General features: G+C 55.2%; 1 protein-coding gene across 1 annotated transcript in view; it reads right to left on the reverse strand.

The window, feature by feature from the left end:
• The window catches only part of SCN4A (sodium voltage-gated channel alpha subunit 4), a 111,340-nt gene that overhangs the window by 48,533 nt on the left and 35,621 nt on the right, over positions 1-27,186 (reverse strand). Inside the window, exons 7-14 of the mRNA XM_067556282.1 lie at positions 25,660-25,944; positions 23,967-24,030; positions 15,813-15,954; positions 14,658-14,870; positions 9,638-9,790; positions 8,226-8,349; positions 5,689-5,927; positions 30-203 (exon numbers count right to left, since the gene is read on the reverse strand). Coding sequence (XP_067412383.1) covers positions 30-203; positions 5,689-5,927; positions 8,226-8,349; positions 9,638-9,790; positions 14,658-14,870; positions 15,813-15,954; positions 23,967-24,030; positions 25,660-25,944 — 1,394 coding nt within the window. The remainder of the gene's footprint in view (positions 1-29; positions 204-5,688; positions 5,928-8,225; positions 8,350-9,637; positions 9,791-14,657; positions 14,871-15,812; positions 15,955-23,966; positions 24,031-25,659; positions 25,945-27,186) is intronic.

A 27,186-nucleotide genomic window follows, 5' to 3' on the forward strand; every position in this document is an offset into this window, starting at 1 on the left:
CAGCACGGCAGAGCCGCAGGGCCACCTACCAGGCGGAAGGAGCGGAGCACGGAGAGCCCCTGCACGTTGGCCAGGCCCAGCTCCACCAGGCTGAGGGTGACAATGATGCTGTCGAATATGTTCCATCCCTGCTGGAAGTATTCGTAGGGATCCAGGGCGATGAGCTTCAGGACCATCTCGGCGGTGAAGATCCCGGTGAAGACCTGTGAAAACAGACACCGTCCGTGCTCATGACCCCAAGACACAGAAATTAGCACATCACAGTCCCTCGAGGGAGCGAAGGGGTCCAAGGGGGATCCAGCACCAGAGCCAGACACTGGCTCAGATCCATTACACAGCGCGCCCTGGCCCCCGGGGCTGACTGCCCATGACATGGAAATCCAGTGGCTTTCCTTTCAGGGCATATGGTGCCGCCGCAGCTCACCCCTGACTTTGTTTGTGGGGAAGGCTGCGGGCTCCGGGCCAGCTCCCAGCTCCAGGCTGGTTCCGGGGTGTGTTGGAGAAGGCAGGTCCTCGTCCTCAGTTACCATAGGGACCACGGAGGTCGTTATAGGGCTCAGCCTCGCACACGGGAGGGAAAGCACGTTTGTTTTAACAATCAGGGCACGGAGGCAGCACAGACGCAGCAGGAGGGAGGCTCCGTCTTGCGACCGCCCCTCGGCCCTTAGCCAGCCTGGGAACAATCCCACCCCCTGTGCGGACACGGGGTAAGACTGCCACAGGTCCCTGGCAGGGGGGCAGGCCGAGGACAGGGCCAGCGCACGCAGCACTGTGGGGATTGGGAGCCCCTCTGAGCCAGCCCAGCAGGGCGGGGGTGACTCGAAGCAGGCCCCCGGTTGGCTATGTGACACTGGGGGCCAGTAGTCACTCCCAGAGCAGCCCAGAGCTGGCAGGGTGAAAAGGGGGCTTAAAGAGCTGCAGGGCTCACGCTGTGCCTCTGAGCGTCTGTCTACACCACTGCCTGGAGGTGTGAATGCAGCGTGCACAGACACACCCGGGCCAACTTCGATTTAGCTTTGCCGGGGGTGCTGCGAAGGCCAAGAGTGTACCTGGGCTCAGAAAAGAACGAGATGAGTTCCTGCAGGACAGGTCCATCCGTGCCTACTAGCCAAGATGGGCAGGGACGCAACCCCAGGCTCTGGGTGTCCCTAAGCCTCTGGCTACCAGAAGCAGAGACTGGACGACAGGGGATGGATCACTCGATAATTGCCCTGTTCTGTTCATTCCCTCTGAAGCACCTGCCTTCACCCCGTCGGCAGACAGGACACTGGGCTAGCTGGACCATTGGTCTGACCCAGCGTGGCCCATCTTAAGTTCTCCAGCTACCTCGAGTAATAGCAGCGGGGAAGCTGTGGCAGCGCGTGGGACATGGTGGAGCAGCCATTGCTGTTCAGACATGTCTATGCATTGTGCATTACGCTCCTGAGGGCAGTGCAGATGTGCCCTAAAAGGCATCGCATCAAACGTCACCCACGAGCACCAGACAGCAAAAGGGGACAGGAAAAGTGAAACGCAAACAGAGATTCCAAGTGCCTCGAGCGGCTACGGCCTGGAATTCTCTTCCCGGAAGCCCAGAGAGCCCCAGGGCAGGGCAGGGCAGTTCTCTCGCCGGAGGCCGCGCGTGTGTGCGACTGTCTCCAGGAGCCCTTCCTGCTCCAAGAGGAAGGTTGCGTCACTGCTCTGCGGCCGCTCTGGGCTGACTGGGAACGGGAGAAAGAGCATTATCGTGTGCGAGCCCTGCGTGACCTCTTTCGCCACCAGCCTCCTTCAGAAACCCGGGGCAGGGGAGGGCGTTGTCACAAGAAAACCACATCCAGTTGACCAAGCCGCCCCCTCAAATTTCTTTCAACTCAGAGGACAGCCAGGTGTCCGGTCCAGCGCCCTGCCTCTGTCACTCCCCCTGAGGTCAGCTGCTGGGTAAGCCGATCTGGTGTTTACACATTACTCTTGTACTGGGAGGAGAACGATGCTCTGCATTATCGCGTTACCTCAGGGCAGTAGCAGCGAGGTGACAATCAGCAGCCGGAGAGCGTTTCCAGCGCACGGCACGAAGTCCTGGGTGTGCAGAGCTGCGCTGCTGGCGGGCTGTGCACGCCCCATGTGTTGCACGCAGCAGCTCAGCACCTCTCATTTTGCTGACTTTCGTTTCCGTCCCCCTCCGGCTGGACGTCACCTTCTCACTGGCCAGACTGGTTATAATCACGTCGTCTCGTCCAGCCTCAGGCTTTTGGGCTGGAGGCAGGAGTCCCCGGGTGAAATGCTCTGGCCTGTGCGAGGCAGGACGTGAGATGAGATGATCGTCTGAGCCCAATGAGAAGAAGGTCTCTCCATTCAGCCCCCTTCCCTCTCTCCCTCACAAGGCTTTCTTCGGAGATTCAGTCCAAAAAAGGAATTTGCTGGGAAGGGGAGGGAGGGAGAGAGGGTCTTGGGAAGCCATGCGACCGACCTCTTTCGAAGCAGGAGACGGACACTTCCCCGTACAGTTCTGACTGAGCTTGGGGCCGAGAGTCACCGTGGCCAGGTTTTCCAGAGAGTCCCATGTTCCAGTGCGCTGAGCCCTGGCAAATCTCGCTACGCATTCTGGTGCCTGGACTGTAGCTGAGCTCTGAGAATCCGGCTGCGTAGGGCTGGCCTGAGGGAGAAGCTGTCTCTCAGAGACGTTTAAGATGGCGAATCCGTCTGCGAAGGGCTCGTGGGTTGGCTGGCGTCTCCGCCCATCGCCCCCAGGCCGGTCTGCCCCTTCGCGGTTTATGCCGCTCGGCGTTTCAGTTCAGCAGCGAGCCTCCCGGGCGGCTCGACGCATTGACGTCCTTGTCTTGCCCGTTCGCTTCTGTTCGTCTCCCGGCGTGGGCCTGCCCCAGAGTCGTCTCCTGCTCTGGGGCGGGGAAGCGGTTTGCAAGCGTCCTTGGAGCACGGGTTGAATCGCTGGGCTCCCCCAGCGCCGACACACATGAGGCAGCAGGTGAGGGGTGGGGGAGGACGTCTGGCAGCAGCAATATTGATGCTCATGCTACTGGGGATCATGCCCGCTCTCTCCGCACGCACAGCCCTTCCTGGGGAAGGCACCGGCCCGGCTCGCTGCCCCCCCCGCACGCTGTTCTCCTGCATTTAAACTCTGCGAACTCTGCTGGAGGATTGTAAATAGACTAAAGGAAAAGCCGGAGCTGGTTTTGTGGATAGACTGTGCTAAACCCAATAGCCTATTAATCCCCTTGTATTTCCTGAATGAAATCAGATACAAAGCCGGTATGTGACTAGCGTCATCCCCCTCCGCCAAGGGCCGCTGGCCCCGCTCTATGCCAGTTCAGTGCTATGCACAGAGCTCGGGACTGGCCATCGGCGGGAAGGCGGGGAAGGGTGGGTCCTGCTTTTTGTTCAAATGCAAAGGGAATTTGAGTGAAGTGATGAAATACAGGGGGAGAGCCAGGGGCAGCGAGGGCCTGGACACGCACAGTTTGCTCTGGGGAGAGATGGCCGGGGCAGTGCGCGCAAAGGGAGATAGGCAGATGTTCCCCTTTGGCTTCCCCCCAGCTCCTCGAGGCGCTAACAAGGCTCACCGGGTGCTTGCCTCTTGGCCAGGGAGCGCCTAGCTCAGGGTGGCTCTGCTCATGCCGAAAGCCACAGGAGCCTCCCACGAGCAGGGAGGGGGAGCGAACGCAGGGTTGCAGCGCCACAGGCCCAGGCTGCCTTGCAATGGAGGTGTGCGTGTGGGGTAACTGCAGCACGTGTAGCCGTGGCAGCTCAGGCCTCAGTGCGGGCGAGGGGTCCGGGGCGGGCTGGGGCAGCTTCCCTTGATCTAGCTGAGGCCTGGCTCCCCGCCCCACCCTCCCAGCCCGAATGCAGCGTCGTCGACACAGTCAGGCCGCGCTAGGTTCTCACCTCTCTGCCGTCGCGGGAGGGTCTCCTCCTCATTGTCGATGCCCAGATGATGTTTCCTTCGGCCCGGGCTGCGCGCCCCCCGGCTGTGCCCTGTTCTCCCAGGCACCTGGCTCCCTCTCGCCTTCGGCACCAAGCTCACCACCAGCTCGGCCTTGCTTCCATCTCTGCTCCCCTCCCTCCACACTGGCCTCCTGGCTCACTCCTTCCTCCTCTTCCTCCTCCGGCCGGGCGCTCCCTCCCCTGCCATGCCACGAGCCGGCAGCGCACGAGGGGCCTGCCCGTCAAGTCACACGTGGACGCTGTTCTCGCCGCCCTCTGCCCTGTCCAGCGCTGAATCCATTTCCGGGGCTGCTCCCCTGCGCGCCGCATGGCCCCAGAGAGTCAGGGGTGCGGCTTCCAGGCTGTTCACCGAGGCAATGTCTCCAAGCTGCCTAGCGCCGGATTCTCCAAAGAGCGGAGCACATGCGGCCCCCCAGGGCGTCCGTGGGGCCGTGAGCACCCAAGTACCTCTGCGCATCACACCCAGTCGGGCTCCGGAAATGGTGGTGAAACGCCCTGGTGAGCGTGCGGGACAGCTCCCCCTCCGTGCCCGACCCACCAGGGACGCCCTGGCTCACGCTGTCGGCTGGGGAGGTCCCCAGTTGGTCTGGGATGGCCAAGACAAGCGAAGGGCTGTAACAGGCTGGCCTCCTCTGCAGAGTGGTACCACGCACTCACCGGTGGACAACACGGCCACGGGTCGCAGTAGCCCCCCGTTTAAAACGACGGGCCTTCGCCAGCCTCTCAGGGAGTCGGTGAGAACATGGGCTGGTGACAGACACGTCCTGCGCTGTCCGGAGCCATTTTAATCTGGGGCGTCCAGGGGAGCTAACGGGAGCTAGCGATTTGATGGGGCTGGGGCCGTGCCGCAGGGAAATTCCCAGGTGGGGTGTTAAAATGTGTGTCACGTCCCCCTGGTCTCCAAAGAGCTACAGGGATGGTGATATTTGCCCCACAGCAGGGACCCCCCCCCACACACCCAGCTAAGTGCCCGTGGAGTCTCCCACTTCTGCTGACAGCTAGGAGGGCCCCATGTCCAGTGCAAGAGTTGAAATGGCTCCAGGCAGCCCAGAGAGGAGAAAACACCAGGTTCAGAAGGCACAAGGGAATGAAATGGTCATTTCGCCTCCCTGGGCCATGGTGACACCTCGTTTCCTCAGGCTAGGATTTTCCAGGGAGCCGACAGGAGTTAGGTGCTTACTTCACAGATTCCAATGGGATTTGGGTGCCTTCCTCCTTTCGCCTGCTTGGAAAATCCCACCTGCACAGACACACGTATGCCCAGCCAGGTAATGAGTGAGGCCAGGGGGGCTGACGTGCCAGGAATTGCCAGGGCAGAGAACAGGCTGGCAGGACCAGTACCCGGGGCCATGCCTGGCTTTCCGGAGTCTCGTCTTCCCTTGGAACCGCCCACGCTTGTAGCGCTCCTTCTGACCAGGCCCCCCATAGCGAGCTGGGACCCATCCAGGGGGCTGTGATCCACGCAGCTCTCCCCACACCCACACAGGTGTGTGGCTTGTCAGGGCTGACAAGGAGGGGTCAGGCCCAGGAGCTTCTCCAGGAAAGCTCCAGCAGGAGAAACGGGCGCAGCCCCTGCTCCCTTCCGCCTCTCGTGGCAGCTGGCCTTGACTTGATGCAGTCCCGCCGCGATCCAACCCTGCTCAGCCCCCTCCCTGCAGGACAGAAGGTCCCACGGGTCTCCAGTGCAGAGCTTTTTATTGGCGGAAAGGGAGATCAATGGAAAAAAATCAAAGCCAAGCCATCTCCTACCAGGTTCCCCACAGACAGCACGTTCTCGAACTCTTCGGTCATCGGGTAGTGCTCCATTGCCATGAAGAGCGTGTTGAGCACGATGCAGATTGTGATCCCCAGGTCGACAAACGGGTCCATCACTATCAGCCTCACAAACGCCTTCAGCTTCAGCCAGAGAGGGCAGCAGTCCCAGACCAAGAAGGTACGGGCGAATTTATACCACCAGGGCGGACACTTCTGGTGAGCCTCCTCCAGCTCTGAAAACAAGAGCCACAGAGCCTGCGTCATTGCCCGTGCACGGCCAGAGAAGAGGCACATGCTAAGTCAACAGAACAGCTGTGCTGCGGATTCTCCATCTAGCCTAGAGCGGGTCTAGCACTGGCCACTGGGCGTGCAGGTCGGGCAGTAGCAGGTGCACAAGGCAAGTGCGTGCCGAACGATTTGTTATATTCCTGCAAAGGGCCGTTTGGGGCATGCAGATGTGGCAGGCGTCATGCAAGTGTAACAGGAACTCAGGCTTTCCCCAGGACACTGAGAATGTGTTCGTTAGGCTCTATGCAAACGCACTGGCAGACCCCCGGCTGGTCCTGTCCCTGCTGTGACATCTCCCGCCACAGCCCAGCAAATCAACATGGTGGAGAAAAGCCAGGGGAACCAGCTCGGCTGGGCTGAAATTCAAAACTGCAGCTGATCGAAGCTGGGGTTTTCAAATGAGCCGAGAGTTAGATGACCAAATCCCACTGAGACGGTTATTTATTTATTTGTATTACCTCAGCAGCTGGGAGCCCCACTCCTGGCCCAGATCCCTACTGTGTAAGGTGCTGTACAAACACATCACCAAAAGACAGTCCATGCCCTCAGGGGCTTACATCTAAGGCACCTAATACAACTGAATGCCCAACTCCCTTCGGCCTCTTTGAATAGCCCAGCCCAATCAGTCTTGAACAGCTGCGTTTTTGATGGAACAGATCCAGGTGAGATGCAGCTGATCCACTAAATCAAAGGGGACTATGAAGGGTGAGGAGTCAGGAATAAACTATTTCTGGTCCATCAGGCCTTTCCTGCTCTTTGGAGCTTAGCTGTCTTCCTGGTGGCCTGTCTCCCTGTGGAGCTGAGCTCAGCAGGCATGCCTGAGCTGACAGCTCCTACGCTGGCTTTGCCTGCAGTTTTGTATTAGTGTTTAAAGATGGGACTGGAGCGGAGAGATGGGCTTTAAATCCGTGACCGAACACCGTTTATTTAGGAAGTCACAGAAAACACTCTGGCCCCACTTGCTCTGGGGAACAAGCAGCATTGCCGAGGAGTGTATGGGCCATTTTACTCGAGCGTTAAGAAAACCGTCACGTGTGGGCCCGTCCGTGCAGCCGGGTGGCCCGGAGCTAAGAGAGGAAGCTGGGGTTTGAAGTAAGAGCGACTGTTTGCATTCTTGCTCGGCTTGTTATATCCTCTTTGGGACCCTGCAGTGCACCCACAGCCGGACGAGCACCGGGCACGGCCAGAGAAATACACAGCCTCCGCCACAAAGGACCTGGGCAACAAGTTCCCAGCAGAGACGGTCAGCAGACTTTGCATGCTGAGAGCAGGCGGCGCTGTCGCCTAAGCTAAAGGGGCAGCTCCAGTAGCAGCCAGCTGAAGTAGACCCAGAACTTCCGGGGATCAGTCACGATAGGGGACCGTGGCACTTGCCCAAAACAATCTTACAATCTAAGACAAGCAGCACCCAAAGGACGGGGGAGAGGGGAACAACACAGCACAGCTGGATTTAGGGGCAAGCGACCCAGGCGACCACTTAGGTTGCCGGGCTAAGGGGGCAATTTTTTTTTTATTTGCTTATATATGGTATGAATCAATACAGATTTACAGATCCTAGCGTGCAAATTTAGCGACTTATATGCCAGGGATAAATCATGCATGCAAATCATGCACCGCAGTTGTGACATGGGCTACAAATGCAAGATGAAGTAAGGTATTCAAAAGTTTTATAAAGACGCTCCATGCCTGGGGAGCCATCTGGTCTAGGGACAGCCCTGGAGCTGGGGTAGCACTGAACTGTATTGATAGTGAACCTTTCACATACATCGGGGGGTAAACCCCAGGGAGGGAGAAAGTTGGCACAAGAACTAAAGAGGATAAAACCAGCTGGGAATAAATTTAGGCTGGAGATGAGAAGAAAGTTTCTAACCATCAGAGGAGGGAGGTTCTGGCACAGCCTCCCCAGAGGTGCAGTGGGGGAACCGATCTCACTAGTTTCAAGGAGGAGCTTGCTAAGTTTAGGACCAGGGTGATAGAACGGGTTGCCTGCGATAGCACACCGGGACCTGGACTCAGTGGGTCCCTTCCAATCCTATGTTCCCAGTCGCCTACTATATTAAGTGACATTTGTCCTGAAAATCCATTTTGTTTCTCGCAGCCTTTCTGGATCTGACGTTGATTGTCAGCGTTTCAGCCAAGCAGCACAGAGCTCTTTGTGGCACATGGGAGCATGTCCTCAGCTTGGCATTTTCCGGCTCAACCACACCCAGCACAGCCCCTGAAGTATGGAGAAGGGCATCTACCTTCCATGACATTAGAGATGATGCTGACTGCGCTCTCTGCCCTCTGCTGGAGACCAGGCCCATCTTGGCTGCCCGCTAGCAGGTGACCAGGATCGGATTTATCTTGCTCATCAACCGCACCTGGCTATGAAAAGGAGAGCAGGTCGTATGAAAGGAACCTGATTCACAGCAGTCCATTAAATGCACTTAAAGGTAGAGCAGCGTAACCATAGCATGGCTCATCATGGGACAGTCTGGTCTGTACTAAAAGGAAGACCGAGGCACATAACAACCAGAAGGGCCAGGGGCTATCGTGGGAAGCTCCTTAAACCATCAGACGGCTCTCTGGCTGCAGTAAAGATAACTCTTCAGTCCCCAGAGGGATGTCCTAGGTATAAAAGGGAAGTGACGGCGCTGAGAGGCGAGATCTACAAAGCAGGCTGCGGGGATATTTAGTGAGGGCTCTTTCCAGGAGGTTCCTTGTGCCAAAGGGGACTAGGAGAAGCTAAGGCAGGTTGACAGTATGTCCACACTGCAACGGGAGGTGTGATTCCCAGCTTGCATAGACAAACATGCGCTAAAAATAGCGGTGTAGACACCGTGGCACGGGTGTTATCTAGGCACCTGAGTGCAACCCAGTCAGTGCCCTTCGGTCCGTACTTGGGCGGCTGGATCTGCCCCACCACCCGTGCCACTGCAGCTACCCCGCTGTTTGTAGCTCGCTAGCTTGATGGAAGCTGGCACGCGTTCGTCTGCTGAGCTGGGAGTTGGACCTTCAGCCGCAGCGCCGACGTGACTCACACACTTCGGGGCCGGCAGACGGGGCGCAGCAGGAAAAGCAACCGGCACGGGGAGGGTAAGAAAGCTCCCCCCGCACTGTGAATTACACCGTGGACCGGCCGGCAGCTTGGGAGGGCAGTTACACCACGGCAGGCCCCTCTCTCCTGTGCGCGTCGGAGCAGGATTCGATGTGAGTGGAAGGGAGCCCCCGCTCTCTTGCGAAGAGCCCCAGGGCAGAATTCAGCCCTTGGGTGCAGGAGAATCACTGGGGCAAATTCCCAGGTGCATGGCAACCTCTCCCGCTCCCCTGGTGCAAAAGGGATGGGAAGCAATGGGAGGCCACAGCTCCTCCCCTGCTCAGGGATTCCCCTCTGGCGTGAGGGACCTTCCCAGCAGATGCAGAGCTAGCAGATTGCAGGAGCCCCCCGCCCCCTCCTCCGGCACAGGGGCCTGGACAGGGATGGTCCAGAGCAGCCATTGCAGCAAGCAGACCAGGTTGGAGCAGCCCTCGGGCCAGGTCAGGGGTCAGGCTGGTTCCCAGCAACCCCGGGACAGACGAGTCCAACCTATTCCCACCTGGTCCCTCTGCAGAGCTGAATCCAGCCCACTACGCACTGACAGTAACAGAGAGAGGAAACATAACCAGCATGTACCTCCGCTTGCTCCAGCGTGACCCTGACGATGAATTGCCCGTTGCAGTCTTTCAATTTGCCTTGGTTGTTCGCCGCCGCTTGGGCAGAGTCCCTCGTCTTTTTCTCCACGGCGCTGCTGATCTGGGAGCAGCCACTTAATTTACGGTCTCGTAACTGCAAAGAAAACAGAGCCACGTGTGTTGAGTTTCCTCAACCGGACAGATTGAATCTTTCTGCCAAGATAGGAGACACAGTTTAGAGGCAATGGCTTGATGACCCATTGCTCTTTGCTTAAAACTTGGTCTGTCCTTGTGAAAACGGTCAGGCTACACCTTGGAAATGACACAGTCCAGGCTGCCTCCCTGTCAGTTTCACATGGGTAGCGACACGGATAACAGCTGCCGTAGTTATCTGCTTGGGGAAAGGAAATGGTACAGCCTCTCCCACCGCTGATGTGGCTTTTCTCCCAGGGGCACAGAGCTACTGCTGTGGGGAAATAGTTCTCCTGTCTCAGTACATTCTCAGCTCATCTGGAAAAATCGAACTCTGGAGACAAACCCAGGCTCTGCGACTGCAGCTGGGGCAAATAAAAATGTAAAGGCACCGGAAAGAAACTCTTCCTGAATGCTGGAGCTCCAGATCAGAGTCAGCACACACTGATGGGGTAGGAAGAGAAGTCCTCTTCTTGCCGAAGGTGGGCGAGCGTTAGAACTGGTCAGCATTTTTTTCATCAAAATGTTTTTTTAAATGAAAAATGACACTTTTGTCAAAACGGCCACGTTTCGAAATGCTTCCTGATTCCGATGACATTTTGTTTACAAAGCCCCACGAAACAAAGTCTTTTGATCATGTTGAAACAGCCCATTTTGGACATTTTTTGGAGCACAATGTTTCCATTTTTAATTTCAAAAGACCTTTCTGGAATAAAACGCATTGTTTTTTAAATATTTTTTTAAAAGTTTGAAAATCAGAATGAAACATTTTGAGTTTATCAGAATGAAACATTTCAATCGACCCCAAATGACTTTTTTCCTGAATTTATTTTGCAGGAAATTTCAACTTTTTGGTGTTCATTCTGTTTCAGAACAGAACAAATGTTAGAAATCAGGGCATGTCGCATGGAACAGAGTCTGGTTCCCACCTACTGGTATTGAGCATCATTATCCCAGTTTTACAGTTTTCCCCCATCTGTAGGCTTGTGGTAATAATAAATAGAACCTCAGAGGGGTGTTTTGAGGAGTCATTTCTTAATGTTGTGGCAGGGCTTTGAAAATGAAAAGCTCTAAATGTGATTATTATTATTATTATTGCAATGAACTAGACATGGCCGCTTAGTAACACACCCCGCACCCGGGACTGGAATGCCCCAAAAGCTTGGAAAATTCAGATGTGAAAATTACAGCTCAAGCCATCCCTGCAGAGAACAATGGGGGTGAGACACCAAGGGCTTCAAGTGAGAGTAAACCATTTCCATGTAAGATGCAGTAGCTAGGCGTGGGCTGGAAATAGATATCCTGTTCCAAATGCCGGGAGAACAGAGGCAAAAGATTGAGATGGCAAAGCACGATTTTGCATTTTTCTTGATAAGTGAGGAAGTTGGTCGTTTGCCCAAATCAGAAATTAGATTTGCAGGGATGGATCACGGAGAAAAATCGGGAAGAAGCCAGCAAGGGCCAAAATGATGGTCAGAGGATATTAAAAATGACAAGGCCCTGGAGCAGACACTGGCGAGGCAGGTCAATCAGGTGCTGGAGAAGCTTTTGCCCATATTTTACAGGCTTATTTGGATAGGAGAGAATCGCGAGGCCTGGAAAGGAACTAAAATAACTCGCTGGGGTTGAAAAGGAGCAAATGGATGTAAATCAGGCAGCTCCAGAAACCAGCCATTTTGACACCAGCTGTGACAAATGTCAACGTAAACTATTCACAGTATCAAGGGGTGTGCACGTGCGTGTGTGCATATGTAAGGGTCTATTAGCCCCTCACTGAAACTGAGCAGGTCTTTTTGGCTGGCATCTCTGGAGGAAGCAGGACCCTGAGGCAGACACAGCCCCCAGGGCCAGTGGAGAGAGGCTAACCCAGGTTAGCCTGATTGAGAGGGCAGCAGGCCAATGAGGGAGCCAGGAGGGCGGGGGGGTCCCATCTGTGTGAGCTGGAGCTGCCCAGGCCTGGGAAGAGCGGGGCAGAGCTAAGGACGCAGCAGCCCAGGCCAGGAGCTGAGCTGAGCTGAGCAGGGCCTCAGCAGCACAACCAGAGGAGCAGCCAGAGAGCCGAGCCGAGCCAAGCCGGGCTGGGGCTGGGTGCGGAGGCCAGAGAAGAAGCTCAGGGAGCCGAGCTGAGCTGACCCCCAGCAGCAGAGCCAGAGGGGCCCGAGGAGCGTCCCAGAGAGTAGAGCCGAGCTGAGCCGCACTGATGCAGAGCGGGGCTGGAGCCGTCTGGAGCCGGGTGCGGTGAGCATCTGGGAAGTGCGAGGGGGACCCTCGCTGCAGGGAGACGCCACCAGCCAACAGGCCTTGGAGGGGATCGTGACCCAGACACAGGGGAGAAGGGCCCTGTCCCCTAGAGCTGGGGGCCATGGCCATGGCCAGAGCACGTGTCTGACTCTGCATCCCTGCAGCGTGGCCAGGCAGGGGCCGGCGACGGGTGACACAGACTGTGAATGTCCCTTCACCCCAGAGACGCTGGATGTGGGGCCTCTGGGTCAGGGGACGGTCTTGGGTGTTTTCCTTTCACATTTCTCCTCTTTTCTTTATTTTTTAAATTGATTGTTGTTTATTAAATTGTATCTGCTTTGAACAGCATGCAGTGATCAGTGGGTCAGGAAAGCGCCCGGTGCGGAGAGAGCCCCCCGGAGTGGGGACACCCTAGCCCCTGTCCTAGTGACCACAACAGGGTTGGGGGTCGAGTCCCCAGGAATCCTGGGCCCAGCCTTGTCGGGGTTACGGGGACCCCGCCACACAGGAGAGTGGGAGGGGAGGCCTCGAGGACAGGCAGGCCTCTGGGGAAAGGGTGTGGGGGCAAGGACTCAGATCCTTTTGCTAGCCAACTCCACCAGGGCAGTGTACGAGCCAGGGAAGTTCCCCCCAATAGCGGGACCATTGCCCGGCTTACACATTCATGTGTGTTTGGGGCAGGCCGGGGAGATGGACCCTTTAAAAAGCACAGCTCAATTTAGGCCACTCCACGTGGCTTCAGGAAACGAAAGATCCGTCTCACTAACGTGCTGGAATTCCTGGAGGGTATTTCTGCCCCGGGAGCTGCTTGGAAATGGAGCTCGGAGACCTCGGGGTGGGTCTGACAACAGCAGCTGTCTAGAAGGGGACTGGGCCTGAGCCCTCCAGAGGCCTGGGCTGCGTGTTGAATTTAGCACTCTCGGGACACCGAGCCATTTACATCTATTTTAATTGTGTTAGTTTTCTAAATATGGAGCCTCCACGAACCAACAGCCCATGCCTGTGCCCAGGACACGAGCTGCAGACTGGCTGAGCCCCGCTGCCGGGGGAAACAGTAACCAAAGGAACCATAAATGCTCCCTCCGCAGGGGAAGCTCATCTCCTCCGTTGGGCTGCCTCACCAAGACTGTAGCTGATGAGACGACCCGGCATTGGCTGTGAAGAGCCTTCAACCCCAACCAGCCAGCGACAGCTGCAGGGCTGGGGCTGGGCTCCTGCAAGGTGATGGGCGCCTGGGCTTTGGGCTGGTTGGGTTTCATGTTTTGTTTGCAAAAAGGGATTTTCTGGGGCTGTTTTGTGGGTGGGGCTCAGGACTGGAGGGGGCCAGAGGGAGGCTGTGCCCACCTGCTGCGTCTGGGCTTTTGACCGGTGATCTCTCTGGGTCTGACACCCTCTCTCACTAGGTGTCCGTACAGCACCTAGCACATGGGGGCACTCTCCTCAGTCCAGGCCTCGAGGGGCTACCGTAACATAGCTAATAGGTGATAGCTGGGGGAGTGAGCGAGGGAGGGGCTGAAGCGAAGGGGAGGCCGAGGGGAACGGAGGATGGAGGAAGAGGGGAGGAAGAGAAGCCGGCTGGGCAGAAGAGTGAGCGCAGCCCAAGGCAGTAGAAGGGCGAGGTGGGAGCGAACAGCCAACGGCGGCACAGCAAACGAGACGAGAGATCCAGGCTGCGGCGGCCTCGAGTGCAGCTAAGGAGCCCTCGGCATGACAGAGGACAGGGGTGCACACGTGGCCTTACGCCACCTCCCTGCCCCCAGAGCCTGGCCCGGTCCCACAACGTCAGGCAGAGTAGCCGGAGCATCACCCTGACTTGCACCAGCTGCAGGACGCAGGGATGCCTAGGCCACGCCCCTCTTCCTCTGGCCACACCCCCCGAGGCCAGCTGCAGGGAGAAGGGGGGCTGAGGACCCGCTCGGGGCAGAGCGGCCACAGCGCAGCCCAGGATCGGTGCCCCAGCGGCTGCGTTGCAGAACTGAGCGAATGATGGCGCCGGGAAGCTGGGACGGCCCTTCCCAGCTGCTGCTCACCATGGGGGCAGGACCACGAGGCTGTTGGGCCTGGTGCCCAGGGTGGGTCCAATGGGGAGGTGGGACTGGAAGTCCCTAATTTACCCCCTTCGGGTCTAGCTGGCACTGGCTTCTTTAAGAAAGGAGCCCCGAGGACATGGGGATTGCCAGCCCAAGCGCCTTCCAGGTCCCGCGGGGCATGGGTGTGAACCGCAGAATTGCCAGGCTTCCTTTGAGTGGTGGCTGAAAGCCACGATTGCATCCCGTCTCCTGCCGTGCCGGGGCACCTGAGCCGCAGCCTGGATCTCCCTTCTCATGTGCCGTGCTGCCGTTGGTGGCTAGCCCCCTGTAACCCCACCGCTGCCTACCACCGCCACTGGCTGAGCTCAGTGGGCTTCTCTCCCGCCCCTCTTCTTCATCCTCCCTTCCTCTCGGCATCCCCTTCCCTTGATCCGTCCCACCCGACCCCCCTCCACGTGACAGCCCAACCGCAGCGTCCACACGGCTATTATTAGCGCTCTAGTTCTCATGTTCTATGTGCCCCCACCCCCAGGGCAGCCAGGCCCCCACTGGACTCACCAGTTTCTCTTGTTCCTCCTGATGCTTTTTCAGCTGCTCCAGGAGCTGCTGAAACTCCTCCTCCTTCTGCTGCTCTTCCAGCATGGTCGCGTCGTTCTGTTCTGCGTAGGCCATGGCTACCACCGCCAGGATCAGGTTGATGAGGTAGAAGGAGCCGAGGAATATAACCACGACGAAGAAGATCATGTAAGTTTTCCCAGCTGCACGGAGGGTCTGTGGAAAGGAGAGAGACAGCCCATCACAGGTCAGGCCGCTAGTCTATTCACTCTCCAATTGCTACCTTGAGAGGCTCTTCCCAGGGCAGGGCGTGGGTTTGATTCGCGTTCTCCTCACGCAACTGAGAGGGCTTTGCTCCCGGCTAGCCAGGCCACCGACCCTCAATCCCTCTCGCTGGGGTTAGCGTCAGCGGATTGCGAGTTAGGCTACAATCCCCACAAGCACCAGCACACCCGGGGCTCTCCTCCAGGACGTGCCTGGGATGGCGTGCCCCACCGTTACAGCAGCAGAGCAGTCGGGATGAAAACCAGACCCTCGTTCTCCTGAAGGTCGGAGAAGCCGAGCCTACGTCTGGAGAGCGGCCTCCTGTCAACTGGCTCAACCGGTCCAAGCACCCAGGCAGGCCTCAAACTGGGGGTGGGCTCAGTGTTATGTGAGGGCCTGTGTGATCCTGCCCTCAACCGCGAGGAGAGAGGACCTGCTATTCCCACCCGCACTGAGAGTCTTCAGCCCAGGGGCAAAGGTTGCAGTCCCAGCTGCCCGTGTGTCCGTGTCTGTGTGTGACTTGTTTAGCGGACTGTGATCGTGTCTGTTGTCAGCTGTAGCGTGTGCGCTTGTTACACCAGGCCCTGCTCCATGGAAAATATGCCACGTTGGACTGGCAGGAAGCTCAGCCAGGTGCTCCCTTCCAGCCCAGACGAGTTGGGGTGACTATCTGTAAGCTGCAGGACAAGCTCTGACATGCTTCACCCCAGCGGCCAGAGGCACTTTTTACATCTCCCAGCCCAGAATCCTCCCTCGCCACATGGAAATTAAAACCAAATACACGATGAACTTTCGCTCAAAGGGCCCTGCCACGTGTGGAGGGACGTGCAACGGAACGCAAGCGATGGCCTCTACCAGCGGGAGACCCCACGTAAAGGGACAGAAGCGGCTCACCAGCTGGAAGAGATTCTCCCAGTAGTCCTGAGTCATGAGGCGGAAGAGGGAAAGGAAAGCCCAGCTAAACGTGTCATAGCTGGTGTAGCCATAGTTTGGATTCCTTCCTGTTTTCAGACAGATGTGGCCTTCGGGGCACCTCCTGCCAGAAGGAGCAGAGAGGAGAGGAGATGTTAGTGCCCGGCCCAGGCAGGGCAGGCCAGGGCAAAAGTAAATCTAGTTTTAGGGTCAGAAAGTCTAGGAGGGTGCAAGGTGCAAAGCGCTGGCAAGTCACAGGGTGACTCAAGGCCAGATGGAGAATCATTCGATTCAGAATCAGCTCCTCATTTAATAGGCAGCCCTGCACCGCCATGTGGTACAGAGGAGCTAATGCATGAGAATGGCAAGGGGACCCCAGTATTTACCCCAGACACATGGGATGTGCGGGCCTGATGCTGGACACAGCTGGTTTGCTGGAGTTTAGAAGTACGAGGCAAGAGTTCTGTATCGTAAAAGTACTCAGTGCTGTCTCTCACGCGCACACACACACATACCCCAACATGTGCACACAGCATGCACCAACACACACACACAGCATACACCAACACATGCACACATACACCGCATGCATCAGCGCACACACACACAGCATGCACCAACACACACGGGCACACACACACAGCATGCACCAACACGCGTGCACACACACACAGCATGCACCAACACGCGTGCACACACACACAGCATGCACCAACACGCGCTCACACACACAGCATGCACCAACACCCATACACATATGCAGACAATCAAGCTAAAACGTTCAAAACTGAGCCCTAAGCTTAGGTTCTGCAAGATGACTGCGTAAGGGTGTGTCTACACTGCACTGAAAGCCCAGGGTTAGTGGAACTCGTCTGCCAACCCTGGGTTGAGAACTCAGGGCCTGCGCGTCTACACTAATTGCCAACCCTAGGTTATGTGTTTTTAACCCGGGGCTCCAGCATCCGCACCGCAGCACGCAGGCTTGAGTCCCGCCAACCACACCGCAGACTCTCTAGCGCCCTCCCGAAAAGTGACTCCTCTGGGCCTTTGCTCTTTGCGCCGTATGGGAAAACCTGACTGTCCATGCCGACGGCACAGGACGTTTGAACAGCCGGCCAACACCCCCTGCCGAGCCGGCATTTTGATCCGCACGCTCCCAGCACCCGGCGCCGGCACCAGCACCATGGGGGAGGTGCCGTTTGCAGAACTTGTCTCGCTTGCACTTTCACGCCTGCTTCAGGAAACGGGCAGAGCTCCCGTGAGACTCCAGCGGACGTACCGGTAGCAGCTCGTGGCCCGCCAAAGGCACCTGACAGAACCAATGAAGGAGCAGAAGGAGGACACACAGACACGGCTGACGCTGCTCACGACTCCTGGCAGAGCCCCTGGTGCCCCCTGTGGCGACCGGAGCTGCTGGAGCAGGACCACGCACACGGGCTGGTGGGATCACTTCGTCATGCAGTTTGCGAGCAGCTTGCGCCAACCCTCCAGCGTAAAGACACCCACATGAGGTTGGATATGCCCATCCACAAGCAGGTTGCTATAACCGTCTGGAAGCTGGCTGCCCCAGTCTGCTCTGGGTCCATTACGAACCAGCTTGGTATTGGAAGGTCAACTGGGTAACATGGTGGCAGAGGTTTCTGAGGCACGCAGGCATGTGGTTTACCCCCACGCAGAGGGCATTAAAGATATCCCTGAAGTTTTCATAGGCGCCAACTCCTCCTTTCACTGGTCGGTGCTGGTGGGGGGCGGGGCGTGCTTGGGGGAAGAGGAGGAGCTGGGGGGGGAGGCGGAGCAGAGGCAGGAAGAGGCGGGGCCACAGTCAGGGCTGGCCCTGATATCTGGCCAGTGCCACCCATGGGTGGTGAAGTGATCTGCATCACTGCATCGCTGGCCAGGCCAGTCCCGGTGGGTGCTGAGCACCCACTGTTTTTTCGGGGCGCCAGCCCCAGAGTGTCCATGGAGTTGGCACCCCTGTTATTGCTGGCTTTTAGAGAATGGGGTTTCCAAACGGCACCGGGGCCCTTGATGGAACTCACGTGCCCCGAGTTTGCCCTGCCCAAGAAGCGCGTGAATATAAACCGCGAAGGGCACTGCTCCACAGTTACGCAGGCCCTCGTGGATCACAGAAGCCGATTTATGGATGCCAACGCGGGCTGCGCTGGAACGGTTCACGACGCCAGAGATTTCCGCCTACCGGGGGTCTGCGTTCAAGCACAGGCTGGGACGCTATTCCCACCAAATGACATTGTCATAAACGGTCTCCCCTGTTATTCTGGGGGACCCCAGGACCCTCTTTTGCCCTGGCTTATCAAACCGTACCCTGATCTCCGAGGTGTTCACAATGCGGGTGGTATCAATGCCATTAATGCTGTCTGCACCACTGTGCTCTTCACCGTCTCGGTGGAGCCAGAGGTGAGCCATTTCCCCCTGACTGGACCTAAGATTGCCAGGAGCTGCTGAATCAGGACACTCAGCCGGAAAGTGCAGCTGCAACAGACACCCGGGATGCTTTGTGCTCCCACTTGTTGGATTTGCTGGGCCCAACAGAGGAGGAAGAACAGGGCGTGTGTGGATGTGCTTGCGGTGGGGTTGGTGTGGATTGCTTGGGCGATTGCTTGTGGGAAGGTTTCGTTTTGGGGGGAGGGGCTCTCTCCCATGCACTGAGCTTCTGAGTGACGTGATGGCTTCTGGCAGAGGAAGGGAGGGTGGATGCTCAGTCTGGATTGATGTATGACCCGATGCGGAGATCTGTCTGGAGAAACAGGGTTTGCACACAACTTCCCAGTTGCCTCCTGATCACGTGGTTACTTTTGTGAATTGAAATACCCATTATAGGGTGTAATGCAGTGACGGTCATAACATTTCTTCATAAAACAAAGCCCTTTCTTTGTAAACATTTATTAGAAAAGTGCAGTCTGAACCCACGGCCAGCAGGCCAGCTGCCAGGAGGACACGAAACACCAGTAACACCAAACCTCGGAAAAAAACCAAAACAAAGTGCATGAACAAGTGCAAACAGCGAAACCGTGTTCAAGACAGAAACCCCCAGCGGTTGCAGGTCCCCTGGGCCTCCGTTCCCCTTTCCCTTCCTTCCATGTTTGCTACACACATCGAGCCGGGGCAAGGGGGTGGCAGCATCCGCAGGGAGGAGTTCAGCCTGGAGGACTGCATGGGGCAATTTGCCCCGTCCAGCCACTGATAGGGCGCAGCTGCATGGTCCACTCAGCCCTGGAGTTGTCCAAGATGGTTTTGGACTGCAGCATGGGGTCCCGTGGCAGGGACTCAGGCTGTGGTGTGGGTGAGGCATCAGGCACTGGTCCTCTTGTGTCCAGTAGTGACAGCAGCTGCTCAGATGGCTCTTTCTGCTGCGCTCTGTCTTCTTCACTTAGTCCCCGGGCCTGTTCCAGGAACCGTGAAGCAAGTGCCGCTTCTATGCTGAAATCCTGTCCTCAAACTAAGCAGCCAGCCTGAACCTTTCCTCTTGCCTTGCTGCATGCTTTTCCTCCAGCCGCAAGTCCCTCTGTCTTTGCCTCTGGACGTTGGCCTTGTCCAGAACTTCATCATGGAAACACTTCCTCTCGGAACAGCCTGTGAAAACGCAGTGATCCAGGCTTCTGCTGCCGTGTGAGCAAGCTGTGGAGGTCCTGCGGGCAGTAGAGGTTGAGGGGCCTGAAACAGGACAAGACACAGTGGGTTATTGTCTCAGACAGCTCAGCGCAGAAGCACGAAAAAAATCCTTTTGGAATTTCGGAGGCATAAAATGTCACTGAACTTCAGTTTCATTGGGGAAAGGAGGCTTCAGACCATCGAAGCTCTCTGCTGGACACAGCCGGGTTAATCGCAGGGAAAGATGTGCCCAGAGAAAGGGGAGTTTAAAAACACAAGTGGATTTTTTTCTAAAAACTTGGGCTTTCGGGGGAGGTCAGTGGCCTTCTCTATCATTTCAGGCATGCCACGTTTCGGAGAACGTCATAGTGCCTGCGGTGCCCAGCTGGCAGAGGTGTTATTCCAAGCTGCTGGTGGGAAACCAGCTGTGTATGCTACCAAAGCATTCAAATGTATGGTGACTGCACAGAGAGCCTACAAGTGGAGTGGGCTAGTCAGCTAGCAAGGTAGCCCTGGAAAATACACCTTTCCCCGAAATGTGACTGCCTATCTGGAGTTCCTGCTATGGACAAGCTAGCGGCTGTCAGCACCCAGGATTGGGTCAAAATTAATGAGGGAATTAACAGAATGCCGCGTTATCATGTACATGGGTTAGTGCCTCCCCATGGCTTCCAACACAGCCTGTTGTGACTGCGTGCAAACACACAGAACTGCACTGCCATCACCCTTACATCCGCCCCCCCAGCCCCCACATAGTTCTGGACTGAATTCAAGCCCCCAGTCGTATTTGGGAGAAACGATTTTATAATCCGTGGACGCCATCGACTACATTTAACAGAAATGGGCAAGATTTGTAAAGGAATTGCATTTCCACTTCCCTCCCGGCCCAAGTTCACGGTTTTGAGGTGCTTGTTACACCCATGGCATGGGTTGGCATGGAGCAGTGTACATCCAGGGAAGGCAACTGAGGTTGTTATTTTTAACAAACCGGAATGCCCTAGCAAAAATGTGCACCGGGCTAGTAAAAATTCACTGTTATTCCTTGTTTTACTGTTTGTGTTTCCCAAGCTCCGTTTTGAATGGCACTGGGTGGCGGTTGGGGGGGGAGATGTCAAAGTGCTGGCAAGCAATCTGCCGTTAGCCGATCCATGCTACTACCCAGGGCTTGTCATGACTTTTGCATTGGTTCTTGGACCAGAAATCCCTCCCCTTTCTTAATTCCTACTTTAATAAACACGAAATTGGAGCCAGAAACTTACCAGGCTGTGGGGTGGCTTCTGCCTCTTCACTTTCTGCTGCCAGTTCTTCAGTGGGAATTTCGCCAGGCTGGGAGGTGAGGGCATCCAAATGCTCCTCCGAGTGCAGCCCCAGGACGTGCTGCAGCTGCTTCCGCGGCAGAGCCTCCTCTGGGACCGATCTCATCAGCAGAGTCGCTTTGTTTGCTTCCTTTGGCCTCTGCTGCTGGCTCCCCTCCATTACCATGTTGGATTCTGGGACCCACATGTTGCCATCCTGGCTGAGCAGTTCATCATGCCCTGCCAGCGGCTCCGTGCTGGGTGCAGTACCTCCGGAGCCCGGGCTCCAGCCCGTGCCCAAACAGCTGCACTGCAAACTCATAGCCCCACTGCCTGAGCCCCGCAGAGCCAGACCCAGCTGGCCCGGGCCAGCTCTGAGTGTTTTACTGCAGTGCAGACGTACCCAGAGTGGCCTGATTTTCAAGTCCTGCGCGCTCAGCCCTTCCCATGGACTTCCCCGGGAGCTGCTGCTTGGACAGGACTTTTGAAAACATGCCACTTACTTGGGTACCTAATCAGGATTCGTGGCCAAGATTTTTGCGAGTGATCAGTGATTCGGGGGGCGCCAGCTGGGGGGCACTCAGCCTAAGATGCCCTAAAGCGCCACAGGCCAGGTGCTCAACACCTCCTGACAATCAGCCTCTTGGGGCATCTCAGGCTGGGCACAGAGCCTCCCCTTAGGCAGCCAGGCTTGAAAACCCCAGCTCCAGCGCTGGTCCATTTGAGTGGGTTCGGAATGGCCAGTCGGGGGAAGGTGGGAGCCTGGACGCAGCCGGGGCAGCGGGGCTTAGTGGGTAGAGCACGCGGCTAGCCGTGCGAAGGGCAGAATTCACACCCGATGGGAGCTCCCCCCTCACGCAGTCTGTCGGTCTCAGCACGTTATGAGCTGAAAACCCAGCACACGGGGCTGCCTCTGCTGGGGGCAGGCCCGGCTCTGAGCTGGCCTAGAAGAAGCGCTCGGGAGTGAGCGGGCGGAGGTGTTCTCCAGTGCCGCTGGGAGGAGGTGGAGGGAGCTGCAGCTGCCCCGCTGGCTGGCAGTGCCAGTGCGAGCCCACTGGGGCCCTGAGCAGGAATATTCCCCCCCACGCCCAACACATACCAATAATTAATAGGGGCCCTTGAGCTGCTCGGGGCCTTAAGCAACTGGCTAGCCTGCTCGGGCCTCGCCCCGGCTCTGCCAGCTGGTATCTGGGTTTCACCTCTCTCCGTCTGTTCCAGCGCTGCCCCCGGGGATCTGCACTCCCCAGCCGGCTGTGCCCGCCGGGAGGGGGAACGGGGCAGGCAGAGCGCTGCAGTCTGTTCAATGGCTCTTCAGAGTCATTCAGTGCTGGAGTCGGCCCAGAGCAACCCCCTGGCATTGGTCCCCAGGCGCCCCCAGCGGGACCTTCCCCAGGAGGAGGTACAAATACCTCAGACTCCTTTTCCTCCACAGTAAAGAGAGCAGCCCCCTGGCTGTGGGGACGTGGCTGACCCAGGGAACCCTGCAACCCTGGACACATTACACAATCCATTGTCTACAGCCAAGCCTTAAGATACAACCGGATTTGCTCCGATCCCTCAGACAGAGACAAACACCCACAGGATCTCCATAAAACATTCTTAAAACTACAATACCCACCTGGAGAGGTGAAGAAACAAATTGACAGAGCCAGACGGGTACCCAGAAGTCACCTACTACAGGACAGACCCAACAAAGAAAACAACAGAACACCACTGGCCATCACCTACAGCCCCCAGCTGAAATCTCTCCAGCACATCATTAAAGATCTACAACCTATCCTAGCAGATGATCCCTCACTCGCTCAGGCAGTGGGCGGCAGACCCATCCTGGCTTACAGACAGCCCCCAACCTGAAGCAAATACTCACCAGCAACCATACACCATACAAAAAGACCAACCCAGGAACCTATCCCTGCAACAAACCCCGCTGTCAGCTCTGCCCACACATCGACTCTAGTGATACCATCACTGGTCCTAACCACATCAGCCACAGCATAAGGGGCTCATTCACCTGTACATCCACTAATGTTATATATGCCATCGTGTGCCAGCAATGCCCCCTGCCATGTACATTGGCCAAACTGGACTGTCACTACGCAAAAGAATAAATGGACACAAATCAGACATAAAAATTAACAACATCCATAAACCAGTCGGAGAGCACGTCAATCTCCCAGGACACTCTGTCAATGACTTGAAAGTTGCCATACTTCTACAAAAAAACTTCAAAACAGACTTCAAAGAGAAACTGCTGAACTTGAACTGATCTGCAAACTTGACACAATCAAACTGGGTCTGAATCGGGACTTGGAATGGTTCTCTCATTATAAGAAGTAATTGTCACTGATCACACATTCTCACCTCCTACTCAATGGCTGTGAATAGGCCTCAACTACTCTAACTGAATGGACTTTGTTTTTATCCACCTTCCCCATTGTTGTTACTTCCTTTGGATACGTGTATATATATGCCTCCTATGTGATTTCTATTCCTTACATCTGACAAAGCGGGTTACAGCCCACGAAAGCTTATGCAGAAATTAAATTTGTTAGTCTTTAAAGTGCTACAGGACTCTCGTTGTTTTTGCTGTATACAGACTAACACGGCTACCCCTCTGGAACTTTTCAGCAACTGAACCAGCACCCTGGTCCCTGTCTAGCCAGTTGGGGTCCCAGACAGGGCCTAATTAAGGAGAGGAGCTCCTGATTATCAGATCAGATTAGGGCTGGGGAGCTAATGAGCTAATTAGCCCACTAACAAGGGGCGTGGGTAAAGGAGCAGAGGAAGGAAGCGCAAGGGCTGGGAAAGAAGAAGAGGGAGAGAGACAAGAGTAGCTGGGCCTGATGAACGGAGCTCTCTGCGTGGAGACACATTTTCCCACCCCCAGCCCTCGGGTGAAGGGGTACTTAAGTCAAATGACTCTGTAAATAGTATGGCCTCGCCAGGTGAAGCACTGTCACTAAACTACATGGTGGTGTCCACAAAAGAGAGGGCTCTGAACGGTCTGTGTGAGAGCGAAGAAGACGGGATCAGAGGTTTCCCCATCACAATCTCCAAAAGATCTGTGCCCAGACATACAAGGGTCATTCGTGCGCACAACCCTCTTCTCCCAAGTCACACCAGTCACTTGTTGGCTGGTCTAACCCCTTACTAAGCCAAGGTCGGTCTCATTATTTCCCTCCCAAGGGGACACACAGGTCTGTCCGTGCTGGTCGGAACAGACCCCACTCACCCGGCGTCGCTGCTGTTCCCGCAGAGCAGGGCGTCGAGCGCTCCCTCCAAAAAGTAGAAATTCCCTGTGCGATTCAGAACAAAAGCACGAGGTGAGAATGGCAGACAGTGCTTGTCGCACGTTTGGTACCATTTGCAATTATTCAACCAATGGCTAATTGGCTTGTGTCCTGGCCACTGGATCGCACAGAAAACATTCACTGTAGCGATTGCTCCCCGTGTTTGCTAGTCATGATGTGCTAATTGGCCCAGGTGACGTTAGTCACAGGGTTTTGTTTCACTTGCCTGACTGGCTGACTCCCAAACCAGCTGGTGAGTGTGAATGCGTGTTACTGTTCTCTTTCTACGAAAGTTCTCGCAAGCCAGGGGTCACAGGTGTGAACATTCATTCACAGAAAGGGAAGGAGAAGGCAGGAGACAAGCTCTGCAGGTTTCAGGTGAGTAAATGTTTGCACGTACTCTACTGGGAAACTGTGGAAAAGAACCAGCCCCAAGCTGAGCCCACTACAAGCGCCTTTTCCCGGACGTCCCTGTCCCTACCAGCCCACACCTTCCTCAAACACCAGCCAGCAAACGGCACCCAGGCCGGAAATGCATCAAGCTCACGCCTCTCTGATGTTGCCAGTGACCCGCCCAGACAAGAACCGAAGCCGCTGCTGAGACATGTCGAAGAGAGAATTTCATTCCATTTACTGAAATGGGGAACCTGCCCGGGGGACTCAGGCCCTTCTGGCGGGAGCGGATCAGCAGCCTGAGCCAGCTGCAGTGGTGGGAGCATGAAGCTGCAATTAGTATCCCACCTTGGGTGTTACCTGAACAGCCTCATGTCTGGAGGGACCTATCTGGAGCCTGTCCTGTGCATCCCAATCGGCGACTCCTTTCCAGCCACCGCGTTTCTCTTTAACTACCAGTGGAGGGCTGAAAAGCCGTCCCACATGTGGAATTTTAGGCCATGATGCGTTGCTCTGGTGTGAGCAATGAATGCACGGCCAGAATGTGCCATGGCTGTTTGCATAGATCTCAGTAGTTCGTGGGTATTGACTTTAACTCCCCCACTAAGGAGCCTTGCTGCCGTGTTTAATGTCCCAGCCACTTGTGCTGTTGGAATAAAGCACCTCGATCAACATGTAACGTGACCTTCCGCTGAGTTCTGCTGAGTGCTCCAAACAAGATGTGAAATGCTCCATCCAATACCTAGCCCGCTGCAGGGTTACTTGGCAGCGACAGTCGGAGATCCGAGGCTGCCTAGCAGCTGGTTCTGCCGCCTGTATAAATGTGCCTGCACTGTGGAATGACCCCGGAGACGGCAGCAGTTTCAAGAATTCTCTCTCCACCCTTGGTGCATGGCTCCTTGCAAAAAAAAAAAACAAAACAAAAAAAAAAGGGGGGGGGGAGGGGAGGGTTCTGCACTTTTATTTTAACCCCCCCTTTTTTTTCGGCCAAAACATTTTGATTTTCTGGTTTTGGACAAAAATATTCATTTGTGTTTTTGGATTCCAAAACAACTCCAGCTTTTTGTTTTTGTGGCCAGTTTGGATTCGCCATTGGCTTTGTCACATGGTGTGAAATTTTCCAGTGAGGATGGTGGACAGCTGATTGGCTGAGGAGAGGGGCTCTAAATGCTGGCGACAAGTCAATAATGTTGTTGACTTTGGCACATTTTAACAGCAGAGAGAAGGCACACGAGTATTTACCTTCGTCGTTGACGTAAGAATCCCAGTCAAAAGTGCCGTTACTCAATCCAGTTGTGTTGCCGTAGAGAGCTGTATTAGCGAGCGTGTCGTTGTCCATTCCAAAGAAGTCCTCTTGCAAAGTTTCATTTATAGGGGGCGGCCACCTGACGCATTTTTGCCGAAGGTTGCCCATGAACAATTGAAGGCCAATAAGTGCAAAAACGCTCAGACAGAAGACTGTGAGAATCATGACGTCAGAGAGCTTCTTCACGGACTGTACCAAAGCTCCAACAATTGTCTTCAGCCCTGATGAGGGAGACGTTATTATCAGTATAGTCATTAATTTGTTAATCATCGGTAATGTTCTAATATTGCTATTGAGCTCATGCGTCCCGTAAGAGCTGCCCAGCACCCTAACTCCAGCAGAACCTGGATTTCAGGGTAAGGCAAGACCCCTTCTGATAAAAATTCACCTGCCTGTGGTGCAATGCTATGATACGAGAGTTTGTAAATAAAACAGGGTGACATTTTTCCACCAAAACTGTTTCTTTTGGCACAAAACGCATATCTGGCGACACCAAAGCATTTTGTAAATTGTTTCAGGTGGAAAAAAAACCTCCACAAAGATTAAAATTTTATTTTTTAAAAAACCTTTTTGGTTTTAACATTTTTAAAATGAAATGTTTCGATTTTTCAGTTCAAAACAACTTTCTGTTTACAAATTTCCTTTAGGTTTAATTTAACAAACAATTTAAAACGTTTTAAATGGTCAAAATCCAAACATTTAGATTTTGTTAAAGCAAAACATCATTGGTCAATCAGAAATGATTTTTTTTAACTATTCAATTCACCAAAAATTTTCATTTTCGATTAATCCTCAAACGATTTTTTCCCGGGCGTTTGGAATTGCCAGTGAACTGAAAAATCCCTTATTCTAGCTGCAAATTCTTTCCTGACTCCAGCTCACAGCCTGAAGCATTAATTACTCCTGTGTAACGATATCTGCTGTCCCTGAGGTTTTGAATCACTCTGTGCCCACAAACAATACTTTTGACGTGTTAGATTACACAAAAAAGCAGGTTTTACAAACACACTTAGATGGATATGATGGAAGCATCCCTAGACTGGCCCTAATCTGTCCATTACAGAAACAGATCCTATTTTAGCCTGATGGTTTCTAATTCCCCTCTATTGTGTGTTTTTCCTCTCATTTGAAATTTGTCAAATAAAGTCACCTGGAGGTTAAAATAAACAGGATCAGGTTCTGTGCTGTTGCACCTGGGATGAATTATTTGCTAACCCTGATCTCAGGGCAGAAAATTCTGGTGTCCCAGAACCTAAAGGAGTGTATTTGCCTGTAACCACCGGGAGAACTTTCAGCTCTGCCAAGTCCTTCTGCTCTGATCCTAACCCTCTGACATGGGGAAAACTTTCTGCTTCTGATAAAGGGGATGGAGCGACAGTTCGCATCAGGGGCTAAGGTTACCTCCTCTTTCGCTCCGAAAGCATAATAGCTTCCTGTCCCAAACCGAGCAGGAGCAGGTTATT

This window comes from Emydura macquarii, unplaced genomic scaffold (assembly GCF_026122565.2).
Source record: "Emydura macquarii macquarii isolate MOO-44397 ecotype Brisbane River unplaced genomic scaffold, CSIRO-AGI_Emac_v2 contig_1692, whole genome shotgun sequence".
NCBI lineage: Eukaryota > Metazoa > Chordata > Testudines > Chelidae > Emydura > Emydura macquarii.